General features: G+C 41.7%; 1 protein-coding gene across 2 annotated transcripts in view; it reads left to right on the top strand.

Annotated features, from left to right (window-relative positions):
• Positions 1-13,936, top strand: part of cfap299 (cilia and flagella associated protein 299) — a 118,288-nt gene that overhangs the window by 57,742 nt on the left and 46,610 nt on the right. Inside the window, exon 3 of one of the 2 annotated variants that reach the window (XM_052460823.1) lies at positions 3,201-3,761. The exons of the other annotated variant lie outside the window; for it this stretch is intronic. Coding sequence (XP_052316783.1) covers positions 3,201-3,414 — 214 coding nt within the window. The 3' untranslated portion in view covers positions 3,415-3,761. Of the gene's footprint in view, positions 1-3,200; positions 3,762-13,936 lie in introns of those variants that run through there. 2 annotated transcript variants of the gene reach the window in all.

The following is a 13,936-nucleotide window of genomic DNA, read 5'->3' as shown; positions in this document are numbered from 1 at the left end:
GAACGCTGAGCTGTAGTCAGTGAATAGCATTCTCACGTAGGTGTTCCTTTTTTTCATGGGGAAAGGGTATTGTGGAGTGCGATAGAGATTTTGTCATTTGTGGATCTGTTAGGGTGTTATGTGAATTGGAGTGGGTCTAGGATTTCTGGGATGATGGTGTTGATGTGAGCCATGACCAGCCTTTCAAGCACTTCATGGCTACAGAAGTGATTGCTATGGGTCATGAGTCATTTAGGCAGGTTACCTTGGAGTTCTTGGGCACAGGGACTATGGTGGTCTGCTTGACACATTTAGGTATTACTGTGCATTTGAAAGTAGTCAGACGCCTTATCTTTTTTCCCATTTTGTTATGCTACAGCTTTATTCTGAAATGGTTTAAGTAAAAATAAAATCCTCATCAACACATTACCCCATAAGGACATTTCTAAAACACAGATCCTTTGCTCTGAGACTCGAAATTGAGGCTAGGTACATCCTGTTTCCAGTGATCACCCTTGAAATGTTTCTACAACTTGATTGGAGTCCACCTGTGGTAAATCAAATTGATTATACATGATTTGGAAAGGCACACACCTGTCTATATAAGGTTGACAGTGCATGTCAGAGCAAAACCCAAGCCATGAGGTCGAAGGAATTGTCTGTAGAGCTCCGAGACAGGATTGTGTCGAGGCACAGATCTGGCGAAGGGCACCAAAAAATGTCTGCAGCATTGAAGGTCCCCAAGAACACAGTGGCCTCCATCATTCTGAAATGGAAGAAGTTTGGAACCACCAAGACTCTTCCTAGAGCTGGCCGCCCGGCCAAACCTAGCAACCGGTGGGGAAGTGCCTCGGTCAAGAAGCCCGCATAGAGTATGCCAAAAGGCACCTAAAGGACTCTCAGACCAATACTAAACAAGATTCTCTGGTCTGATGTAACCAAGATTGAACTCTTTGGCCTGGATGCCAAGCGTCACGTCAGGAGGAAACCTGGCACCATCCCTACGGTGAAGCATGGTGGTGGCAGCATCATGCTGTGGGGATGTTTTTCAGCGGCAGGGACTGGGAGACTAGTCAGGAGTGCAGATTGATGGGGGCGATTGAATACATTTTAGAACAAGGTTGTAACGTAACAAAATGTGGATAAAGTCAAGGGGTCTGAATACTTTCAGAATGCACTGTAATAGTGCTATTTACATTGTTGTTTTCTTATGACCATTTTCATTATTTTATTTGACCTAGTCCTGCATGTTGAACTAACATGCTGACCACACCACTAAATGTACACATTCATGTTATTCAATCCCACGCTGCTCAGCGAGCGTCTGCTGAAATAGAAATAGGTTCTATTTGTGACACTCAAAAGAGCTGCAAGTCCTGCTTCTCCCATCTCTTCATTGTCTTTTAGGAGCATGTACCCACGTTGGTAATTAAAAGATGAACTGACGGTCCACAGTCCAGTGGGTTGTAGTAATGCACCGTAAAGTTACCAGCCGGCATATAAAGTCCAAAGAAGTAATAAAATAAAAGCCTGAGGAAGGAGGAGCATTGACGAGAAAGGAATTCGGTTTACCGTTTTATCTGTGGATTAGTTGCCAAGAGTAGATGACCTTTTCATTTCACGTAAAATAACAACCCAATGTTTATATCCCAGAACAAATTAGCTAGCAAGCTAGCTAGCTAAATTGACATAAATGTTCACGCGGATAGATGCGCTCGTCCAGTTTGGTCAGCATGTAAGTAAGATTTTCACTGTACCCTGCAATCACACCTGCAACCCTGTACATGTGACTTTTAAACACTCGGAATCTGAACATTCGATGAAGATTGTGAATCATCACTGCAGGAACAATAGGTAGTGGAGATCGTCATTCTGGTCCAAATATGATCATTAGGGCCCTCACAGAATCCATGCATTAAAAACGGAATTCAACAATATTCAAAAAATGTATTGACCTTAGTAGGAATCAACTAAATGTATTTAAAATGCATTAATTTGCCCAAGTTTATCATAACACATGAACAGAATGCATTAATGCAGTTCCTGCAATTTCTAAAGAGGCAACTAGAATGCCCCTGTGTGTGTTCTGAAGAGGCAACGAGAATGCCCCTGTGTGTGTTCTGAAGAGGCAACTAGAATGCCCCTGTGTGTGTTCTGAAGAGGCAACTAGAATGCCCCTGTGTGTGTTCTGAAGAGGCAACTAGAATGCCCCTGTGTGTGTTCTGAAGAGGCAACTAGAATGCCCCTGTGTGTGTTCTGAAGAGGCAACTAGAATGCCCGCGTGTGTGTTCTGAAGAGGCAACGAGAATGCCCCTGTGTGTGTTCTGAAGAGGCAACGAGAATGCCCGCGTGTGTTCGGTGCGCGCGTCTACCACTTTGTGTAGCCATTAGCGATGATGCTAACAAAAGCACTTCTGGTAGATGGAATGGCTTTCCCAAAAACCTTCTCAATTAAATGTTATCTACAAAGTAGCCTAAGCTTACCTGCCAGAACGATATCATGGTTATTTTAATCAATCCAGTGGGTATTTGTTTGGGGAACTATACCATCCGGTGTGCTACAAAAACACAGCTAAACAACAGCCTGTTGCTACAGTAGGTGCACACTGGAATTAAAGGGTGACTCCACCCAGGGGTGCCTAGCTGGCTACTTGTTCTATTTGGCTGTCTACTCTATGTACTTGTGGAAAAGCCTGGTTTGAGGCCCCATCATTAGTCCTAATACCCACAGCCCTAATGGCAAAAGGCTTGTTTAATCCTCTCAAATGAGGCTTGATAAGAGATTTGTCGACGTGGGGGAAACTCAAACACACTCGTCTCTCGCTATTATTTGTCCGAGGTATTATTCCCTCTCCAAGCGTGACTGTTAGTGTTTCTTTAGCTACTGGATGGGGGTAACCCCAGTCACTTGCCTCCTCAACACCTGTGTTTACTTTGAGGCCTCCGGCCAAGCCTCCATGACCTAGCAGCAATCCTTCACAGTGAGCTCTCCCTCCCAGCCTCCAAATATGTGCTGCCCGTTGCACTTTCACCACCGTGTGATTTCTCCAAGACTTTCATTATGCTGTACGGGCCAACAGACCAGTATATATTACATTCCATTTCTCACATTTTAGTATATTTGAACATGCAGGTAGAGAGAGAAAAAAAGAGATCCTATTATTGTAATTTAAGCAAAGTAAGGAGCAGGACCAATGTTTTTTTTTTTTTTTTTTTCACAGCACGAATAGCGTTTGGCTCAGTACTGTTCTGGCTGGGCCGCCGTGGAGCAGAGCAGAAGTCTCTCTTTTGGGGGAAGGCAGATTCAATGATCCATTATACTGGAAGGATGGATGTGAACAGGTCCTGGCCCTGACTAGAAGTGAAGAGCAGGGCTCTTCAACCCTGGAAACCTACCCTCCTGTAGATTGTTGCTCCAACCCCAGTTGTAACTAAGGCTGGGAATGCCAGGGTATTGTTCCTAATGTATGGTGTACTCAGTGTATGTCTGCTGTGGAGAGATCATGATAGAATTTGTTTTAATCAGTCATGGAAATAAAAGTGCAGATATCACGCTGGCTCACTATTTAAAAGAAGATGGAGAACAAGCTATAGGATAAAATATATGCGTTTTGGTACAGTGACTAGCACTAGCTGACGCTACCTAGGAAAACATTATAAAATTATGTATGTATGTATGTATGTATGTATGTATGTATGTATGTATGTATGTATGTATGTATGTATGTATGTATGTATGTATGTATGTATGTATGTATGTGTGTGTGTGTGTGTGTGTGTGTGTGTGTGTGTGTGTGTGTGTGTGTGTGTGTGTGTGTGTGTGTGTGTGTGTGTGTGTGTGTGTGTGTGTGTGTGTGTATATATATATATATATATATATATATATATATATATATATATATATATATATATATGTATTATTTTTCTTACAAATCGATACTTTGAGTCAAATATCATCCCAAAATAATTTGGCGATATGTAACTATCAATCCCCCCATCACTAGTTGAATCTGACCTGATTCAGCTTATCATCTAGCTAATAATAACAATAATAAATAATTATTTGTATTAATTTATTTTAAAAAATTGCCCGATTATCGGTATCAGCTTTTTTGGTCCTCCAATAATCGGTATTGGTGTTGAAAAAATCACAATCAGTCACCCTCTAATATATATATATATATATATGACCCGATTCAGGATACTAGGTGTAATTCAAAAGGCACTTTTCTCGAACATGTGAACTTTCATGTGCCTTAATAATAAACTTGTATGCTATCTGTAAATACGAATAAAAGTACATTACAAGCCTTGTTGGTTAAGCCTCTGAAAAAGGTAGCAACCTTTCCACTAGCCATGACTGGCTGAGATAATAAGTGGGCAGGACATGCCGAGAGAGGAATTGATTGGTCTGCCAAATAGAATGCTTCTGTCTATTTGAGCTGGTCAGTCTGTGTTGGTAATCCTGTCGAACGTGGCTTTAAAAAAAACTCTGCCTTTTTTGATGTATTGTGTTAGTGGAGCTGCATAAGTGCTGCTCTCCACCTTCTGGAGGATGAAGTTCTGAAATCAGTGGAATTAGAGTATGATAGCTAAAGAGATGGAGAAAACACCTGTCTCCCGGATTACATCTTCAAAATAAGTGCAACCGTGTCATGGCATTCCTGACAGGAGACGCATCCATCATGCATGATGATGGATGCAGGTTAGATAGTCTAGCGTTAGCTAGCTACATTTTCAGATATTACACGTTTTCTAATTTTGACAGAAAATGGGTTCATTTCAAGCTACAGTGTTAAGTTAGCTAGCTAGCTGATGTTAGTTGGCTGGCTCCATAGCGGATGTTATTATTCATTTCTCAGAGCCGTTTGCTGTTCTAGTTAGAGCCTAATGTTAGCTAGCTAATACTGAACATGGTTGGTTAGCTCCCAGCACGGTGGCATTGATTCCACTTTATAATAATATATAATAATATATGCCATTTAGCTGACGCTTTTATCCAAAGCGACTTAGTCATGTATGGTCCCGGGAATCGAACCCACTACCCCTGGCGTTACAAGCGCCATGCTCTACCAACTGAGCCACAGAAGGACCACACTTTGTTCACTGTTGTTTAACTAGCTAACGTTAGCTGGCCGGATCATTAGCTAACGTTATGTGAAATGTGTACAACACCCATTGGATATGGCATTGTGTTGCGTGACAAAACGGCACATTTTAAAGTGGCTTTTTATTGCCCCCAGCACAAGGTGCACCTGTGTTATTTCATTTTCTTTGTATTTTTACCTTTATTTAACTAGGCAAGTCATTTAGAACACATTTTTTATTTTCAATGACGGCCTAGGAACAGTGGGTTAACTGCCTTGTTCAGGGGCAGAATGACAGACTTTTACCTTGTCAGCTCGGGGATTCAATCTTGCGACCTTTACGGTTACTAGTCCAACGCTCTAACCACTAGGCTACCTGCCGTCCCGTAATGATTATGCTGTTTAAACAGCTTCTTGATAGGCCAAACCTTTCAGGTGGATGGATTAACTAGGCAAAGGAGAAATGCTCACTAACAGGGATGCAAACAAATGTGTGCACAAAATTTGAGAGAAATACGTTTTTGTGCGTATGAAACATTTCTGGGATTTTCTATTTCAGCTCATGAAACATGGGACCAACACTTTACATGTTGAGTTTATATTTTTTATGTGAAACCAATGGTTACTAAAACTGAGGATGGATCAACAACATTGTAGTTACTCCACAATACTAACCTAAATGACAGAGTGAAAAGAAGGAAGCCTGTACAGAAAACAAATAATCCAAAACATGAATCCTGTTTTCCAATCCAAGGTAATAAAGCTAGAATCCTTAATTTTTCTAGTTGCACTGGTGCTCCTAAATAAAAGTATATGTTGCACAGCAAAATATTTAGGTGAGTAAAATGGCCTCACTTTAAAGCCCTGAGAACCATAACCTTTTTCATTCTGTTCCTCCCAAAAGTTATTATTTATATTGTTCCTTTCTGTTCCTGTTTAACCTTTTGAAATACATTTTAAATTATTTTTTAAACTTCGCTTGACATGACATTTTTTGTTGTTGCAGTTTTTTAGTTAATAAATCCAATGTGAAACGTGATAACTATAATATCCTTAGATAGCAATGAAAAAGTTAATCCATTCTTCTCTTTTAAAATTCTCTCTCCCAAATGTCTGAATTTCGATTATAACGTCAGTAGGCGAATGTAGCTTCGAGGGGAGTGGCGGGTAGCCTGCACATGCACAAACACTGACAAAAATGTTCAGCTGGCAGGCAGACACTGGAATACGTTTCTACAGTAAGGGCTTTGCATAGGCACTCTGCTCTATTTTTGTTTGTGAGCCTGGAATGAAATGCCTGGAACATAAAAACAAACATTATTTACTGGTTCCCTTGCTTTTTTCAATAACGGTTCTATTCCGGAACAATATAGATCACTTTCTGTTCCTGGTTCTGATTCTTTTCCAAAATGTTTTTTTTTTTTTTTTTTCAGGTTTTTGTTCTGTTCCCTGAATCAGTTCCAACACCAGGTTCTGACATCTGGTGAACTCCTGACATAGCTGATGAATTCATGACATGGAACCGGGACCAGTTTTGGCCCTGATCAAAAGTCGTGTCCTACATAGGGGAATACGGTGCCATTTGGGAGTAAGCCAGTGTCCATATAAAAGATGTCAGAATATGAAGGGCAGTTTAACGGCTTCCCCTTGTTATTGACACGGCTCCAGCAGAGGGCTGTATATAAAATCAGGCTTTACACTGAGGCCATCTGAAATCCATTCTGATAAAAGCTGTTCTTTATTATATCCCTACTGTGATTAATTACTGCTGTGAGCTCTGCTCTGGGGTGCTGGGGCTAGCAGCTTTCTGCTCCTAATGATCCCTCTCTGTGGTGGTCAGAGGAGCCATCACATACAGAGTATGCACACACATAACCAGGGTTTCCGTTAGGAAAATGTGGCGCTGGACATTTGACCGGCAGCATTTTAATTTACCGGACCCATATGCATTGGATGCGGACCCTGATTAGAACTACCACCTACGGTGCTCAGAATGACAGATTATGGTAGTTAAATATTAACAGAACATGCAAGTCCAGGATTCAACGATGTGCGGTCCTTACTGAGTTCTGATGTGCACTATGAAGATGTTAGAATAACTGTCCACGTTTACTCTTCCTCAGCCATCAAGATGAGTAACAAACAGCAACATCACCAGCCAGTAAGATGGCGCCGGAGAAGAAGGCAGATGTTTTACACCAGCCGATTGTGTTGTTTTGTTTATTTATTTGCAACTTATGTTTTAAACTTATTTTGTACATAATGTTGCCGCTACCGTCTCTTATGACCAAAAATAACTTCTGGACATCAGGACTGCGATTACTCACCACGGACTATCAGAATAGTTTTTTTTCCTTTCATGACTCTGACGAGCCTAACGCGAAGGATATACTGCTTCCTCAGGAACAGTCCCGATCCCCGTGATCTGCGTGATGAGGAGGCGGAGAAAGAGGGGCCGAAGGGCGGGCTGCCTTCTGAGAATTCATAGCCGATGGAATAAAACCCCACTTACCTCCATTCTACTTGCAAGCGTGCAATCCTTGGAGAATAAAATCGATGAGTTACGCAGAAGAATAAAAACTGTAACATCTTATGCTTCACGGAGTCGTGGCTGAACGACGACAATATCAACATAAAGCTGGCTGGTTATACGATGTACTGGCAGCATAGAACAGCGGCGTCTGGTAAGACAAGGGGCGGCGGTCTATGTATTTTTGTAAATAACAGCTGTTGAACGATATCTAAGGAAGTCTCGAGCTATTTCTCGCCATACACAGAGACGCATACAACACTCTCCATCGCCCTCCATTTGGCAAATATGACAATAATTCTATCCTCCTGATTCCAGCTTACAAGCAAAAACTAAAGCAGGAAGTACCAGTGACTCTCAATACGGAAGTGGTCAGATGACGCGGATGCTACACTACAGGACTGTTTTTCTAGCACAGACTGGAATGTGCTCTGGGATTCCTCTGATGGCATTGAGGAGGACACCACATCTTTCATTGGCTTCATCAATAAGTGCATCGATGATGTCGTCCCCACAGTGACCGTACAGTGGTTCCTCCTTTAAAAGTTGTGCGCTTACACCGCGGGACTTAGAGGTACCCAGCGTCACGGCTTCATTGCTTCAGACCACCACAAGGGGGAGTTAGAGCACTCATTATGCATTTGGGTCCCAAGGTTTTTAGTTTACCAATCATATTGAGTGATTCCAATGATGCATTTTGACGCGAGCCACCCGTGCCTGGTGGCGTTCTTCAACAAAGATGGCTGACTAAACATTACGGTGAAGCAGATGTAAGTTGTTATAACGTCATGTACAATTGAGAGGAATATGTTAGTTAATGTAGAGACAAACAACCGTGTATTTTTTTTGTCATAAAGTAAATTTACGAAAATCGTAATTTAGCAAGTTAGCTGACTAGCTAACATTAGCCAGCTGGCTAGCTGGTGTTATAACATGAGTATGACATTGTAATTCGTGTTGTTTGATGTTTTAGAGACTCCTGAGAACCAGCAAACCAGGCTGTCGTCTTGGGAAACAGCGAATTTAAAGAATCTAGCTAGCTAAAGCATTTACTGCAAATTGAATGTACAATTGCCTTACAATGAAGCTGAAGTAACATAGCGAGCTAACTATTACTTGCTTCTTGTGTAGTGGAGGATAAAAATAACTAACTGTATGCCTATGGATGTGTAGCTAGCTACAGTATGTAGCCGATCTGTGTATGGACCCTAAAACGTTAGGTTCTGAACTAATATTCATACCAATCTATGAACCATCATAGTTGTTGTATCAACGTCAAGTCTGAATGGCATTAATGAAGCCCATGGATAGAGTAGAATATAATAACTTTATAGTGCCAAGGATGCAAGTCCTATATACATGTACTGTAGTTATTACCAAACATCAGCTATCCGAGCAGCTAACCGATCGCTGCAGCTGTACATAGTCTATTGGTAAATAGCTCACCCTTTTCACCTACCTCATTCCCATACTGTTTTTATACTGTTTTTATTTATTTACTTTTCTGCTCTTTTGCACACCAATATCTCTACCTGTACATGCCCATCTGATCATTTATCACCAGTGTTAATCTGCAAAATTGTATTATTCGCCTACCTCCTCATGCCTTTTGCACACATTGTATATAGACTGCCCATTTTTTTCTACTGTGTTATTGACTTGCTAAATTGTTTACTCCATGTGTAACTCTGTGTTGTCTGTTCACACTGCTATGCTTTATCTTGGCCAGGTCGCAGTTGCAAATGAGAACTTGTTCTCAACTAGCCTACCTGGTTAAATAAAGGTGAAATAAAATAAATAAATAAAAATGCATGAGATCCCCACATTGCAGCCTGTACATTGAATATATTCACTGATCATGTACTGTAGTTATTACCATGCATGATATCCCCACATTGTAGCCTGTACATTGAATATATTCACTGATCATGTACTGTGGTTATTACCATGCATGAGATCCCCACATTGCAGCCTGTACATTGAATATATTCACTGATCATGTACTGTAGTTATTACCATGCATGAGATCCCCCACATTGTAGCCTGTACATTGAATATATTCACTGATCATGTACTGTAGTTATTACCATGCATGAGATCCCCCACATTGCAGCCTGTACATTGAATATATTCATGTTCTCTTCCTTGGAAAATAAAGGAGCGGTTCAGGTATGAACCTCTGAGACATTATTTTTTTAGTCAAATCCAATACCAGGTGTATCAAACTCCATTCTCTGAATAATGCTGTGTCTGCATGTATGTATTACAGATATCCACTTCAACAGTGTTTACCACTCCTGCTCCTGGGACATCAATGATTACACATTGTAACTATACAATAGACCAGAAACATGATTTAAGTAAAGGCTGATTTGTAGTTCATATATACAGAATAAAACCTATGTGTATCTAACTCCTTCATCTGCATTCATCTGAGGACACGGGATAGTATTTCAGTGAGATACTTCATTTCAACCAGTGGAGAATGGGAAACGCTTTATTGAAAGAAGTTCATTATCCAGGTGTTATAAATACATAATAAATGCATTATAATTATGATAATTATAATATTATATTATAAATACATGTTCAATCTGTACTTCAATACACATATGGTGTGCATTATAAAACGAGGAAGAAAGACGAGGTGGGGAGAGGGGTGTAGAAGATAGAAAGGGAAAGAGGTGAGACCAGAGGCAGACAGACGAGGTGGGGAGAGAGGTGTAGAAGACAGAAAGGGAAAGAGGTGAGAACAGAGGCAGACAGACGAGGTGGGGAGAGGGGTGTAGAAGACAGAAAGGAAAGAGGTGAGACCAGAGGCAGACAGACGAGGTGGGTAGAGAGGTGTAGAAGACAGAAAGGGAAAGAGGTGAGAACAGAGGCAGACAGCATATGATTCATGAATTACAGTGCTACCCTACTATTCTCTCACTTCATCACAATTACAGTGTCTCTAGCCGTGTCTCCTAACCAGCCTTGGGCTCCCAGTCAGCCCGAAGGTTATCTTAAGAGTGGGTGAGGTGGCGATGATGGGACTGGCTTCTTCTCTCACATCCAAACATACCTGCAGACGAGAGACAGAGGGATAGAGAGAGAGCATGATTAAGCCTTGTTTTTTTTTATTCTAACACAGTCAGTCATCATAATCATCAGGAGGTGAAATGCCAAACTGACCTGGGATCATTAACTCTGGGATTACTGCATCTCTATCTGTATTTCAATGTAAAGCATCAATTTAATAACACTTCCTGTATAATATAAACTGACCTGGGATCATTAACTCTGGGACTACTGCATCTCTTTAATAATACTTCCTGTATAATATAAACTGACCTGGGATCATTAACTCTGGGACTACTACATCTCTTTAATAATACTTCCTGTATAATATAAACTGACCTGGGATCATTAACTCTGGGACTACTACATCTCTTTAATAATACTTCCTGTATAATATAAACTGACCTGGGATCATTAACTCTGGGACTACTGCATCTCTATCTGTATTTCAATGTAAAGCATCTCTTTAATAATACTTCCTGTATAATATAAACTGACCTGGGATCATTAACTCTGGGACTACTGCATCTCTATCTGTATTTCAATGTAAAGCATCTCTTTAATAATACTTCCTGTATAATATAAACTGACCTGGGATCATTAACTCTGGGACTACTGCATCTCTATCTGTATTTCAATGTAAAACATCTCTTTAATAATACTTCCTGTTGACCTGACCAACTGACCTCTCACCTATGATCATGCTGTGCCCTCTGTGTCAGCCAGTTCAAATGCGGGAGGGGTTCACCAACACAGCTGATATAACCTAGAGGATTTAGGGAGAAGGGAGTGGGATAAAGTGAAGGAGAGAGAATGTTATTGTGTGTGTGGTCTCACCTGGTGGCCACACTAAAGTGGCTACAGAGTACTTTATGCTGAAAAACAGACACATGAGGACAAACAATAGCAGATAATGTTATTATTAGACATGAATACCACTTGAAGCTTGATGATGACTTGATCATTTGAATCAGCTGTGTAGTGCTACGGGCAAAAACAAGAATAGTGTTTGGAGCGTTCCGATATGCCGCAACTGGTGAGGTGTCAGGTTCGCCTCTCTACTTACAGGGTGATTATTCCAACTCTCTGTCATTTACATTTTACATTTAAGTCATTTAGCAGACGCTCTTATCCAGAGCGACTTACAAATTGGTGCATTCACCTTATGACATCCAGTGGAACAGCCACTTTACAATAGTGCATCTAAATCTTTTAAGGGGTGAGAAGGATAACTTTATCCTATCCTAGGTATTCCTTAAAGAGGTGGGGTTTCAGGTGTCTCTGTCAAATGCTGCAGATCTGCCCGCGGACGAGGTAGGAACCCGTATCCCACACAGAAGAGGTGGATAGAATTCCGAGGTTATAGAAATGCAAGTTGTGTGTGCCTCTGTGAGTGGTTACTGACTGTATGTGACGGAGACACCTATCGGAGTGTACCTGAAACATTTAAATATAGAGGGCTATGTGTCTCACCGCTTGGTTATTGCAAGGCTAACCCCAGGGAAATCCTGACTTGGCAGCAACAGATAAGTCCAGTGAAAATGGCTGTGTTTATGTGGTGTAAATCTGAAAATTAGCAGCTGACATCTTAAGTTTTTTTAAATTAATGCATGTGAGACAGGTTCCATGTACAACAAGACAGACAGAGAGGAGGAGAGATGTGAGACAGGTTCCATGTACAACAAGACAGACAGAGAGGAGGAGAGATGTGAGACAGGTTCCATGTACAACAAGACAGACAGAGAGGAGGAGAGATGTGAGACAGGTTCCATGTACAACAAGACAGACAGAGGAAGAGAGATGTGAGACAGGTTCCATGCACAACAAGACAGGCAGAGAGGAGGAGAGATGTGAGACAGGTTCCATGTACAACAAGACAGACAGAGAGGAGGAGAGATGTGAGACAGGTTCCATGCACAACAAGACAGACAGAGAGGAGGAGAGATGTGAGACAGGTTCCATGTACAACAAGACAGACAGAGAGGAGGAGAGATGTGAGACAGGTTCCATGCACAACAAGACAGACAGAGAGGAGGAGAGATGTGAGACAGGTTCCATGCACAACAAGACAGGCAGAGATGGAGAGAGATGTGAGACAGATTCCATGTACAACAAGACAGGCAGAGAGGAAGAGAGATGTGAGACAGGTTCCATGCACAACAAGACAGGCAGAGAGGAAGAGAGATGTGAGACAGGTTCCATGCAAAACAAGACAGGCAGAGAGGAAGAGAGATGTGAGACAGGTTCCATGTACAAGACAGACAGAGAGGAGGAGAGATGTGAGACAGGTTCCATGTACAACAAGACAGGCAGAGAGGAAGAGAGATGTGAGACAGGTTCCATGTACAACAAGACAGACGGAGAGGAGGAGAGATGTGAGACAGGTTCCATGTACAACAAGACAGACAGAGAGGAGGAGAGATGTGAGACAGGTTCCATGCACAACAAGACAGGCAGAGAGGAAGAGAGATGTGAGACAGGTTCCATGTACAACAAGACAGACAGAGAGGAAGAGAGATGTGAGACAGGTTCCATGTACAACAAGACAGGCAGAGAGGAAGAGAGATGTGAGACATGTTCCATGTACAACAAGACAGACAGAGAGGAGGAGAGATGTGAGACAGGTTCCATGTACAACAAGACAGGCAGAGAGGAAGAGAGATGTGAGACAGGTTCCATGCACAACAAGACAGGCAGAGGAGGAGAGATGTGAGACAGGTTCCATGTACAACAAGACAGCCAGAGAGGAAGAGAGATGTGAGACAGGCAGAGAGGAAGAGAGAAGAAGAACATAGAACAGTTTAATTACCTCTGGTCAGGGACACTTTTGTCAGCAATAAAGCTTCCACGGCCTGTTCCTCAGACAGGGAACATCTGGCAATATCTACATGTTCGACCCCTTGATCAGCTCGCTCTCTGAAAGTAAAGAAAACAGCCTCTTTTCTTTTGTAGATTTGAAAACAATAACTGAGATGAGACTGTTGAATCTAAAGCAACAGATGTCATTTTCAGGAGACATCAATACAGCCCAGAGAGATGAACACCAGACTGGTGTTGTGGTACGATACGTCAATACAGACCAGAGAGATGAACACCAGACTGGTGTTGTGATACGATACATCAATACAGACCAGAGAGATGAACACCAGACTGGTGTTGTGGTACGATACATCAATACAGACCAGAGAGATGAACACCAGACTGGTGTTGTGGTACGATACATCAATACAGACCAGAGAGATGAACACCAGACTGGTGTTGTGGTACGATACATCAATAC

This window comes from Oncorhynchus keta, chromosome 14, assembly GCF_023373465.1.
Source record: "Oncorhynchus keta strain PuntledgeMale-10-30-2019 chromosome 14, Oket_V2, whole genome shotgun sequence".
NCBI classification, from domain to species: domain Eukaryota; kingdom Metazoa; phylum Chordata; class Actinopteri; order Salmoniformes; family Salmonidae; genus Oncorhynchus; species Oncorhynchus keta.
This window is presented reverse-complemented; position numbering and strand designations above follow the sequence as displayed.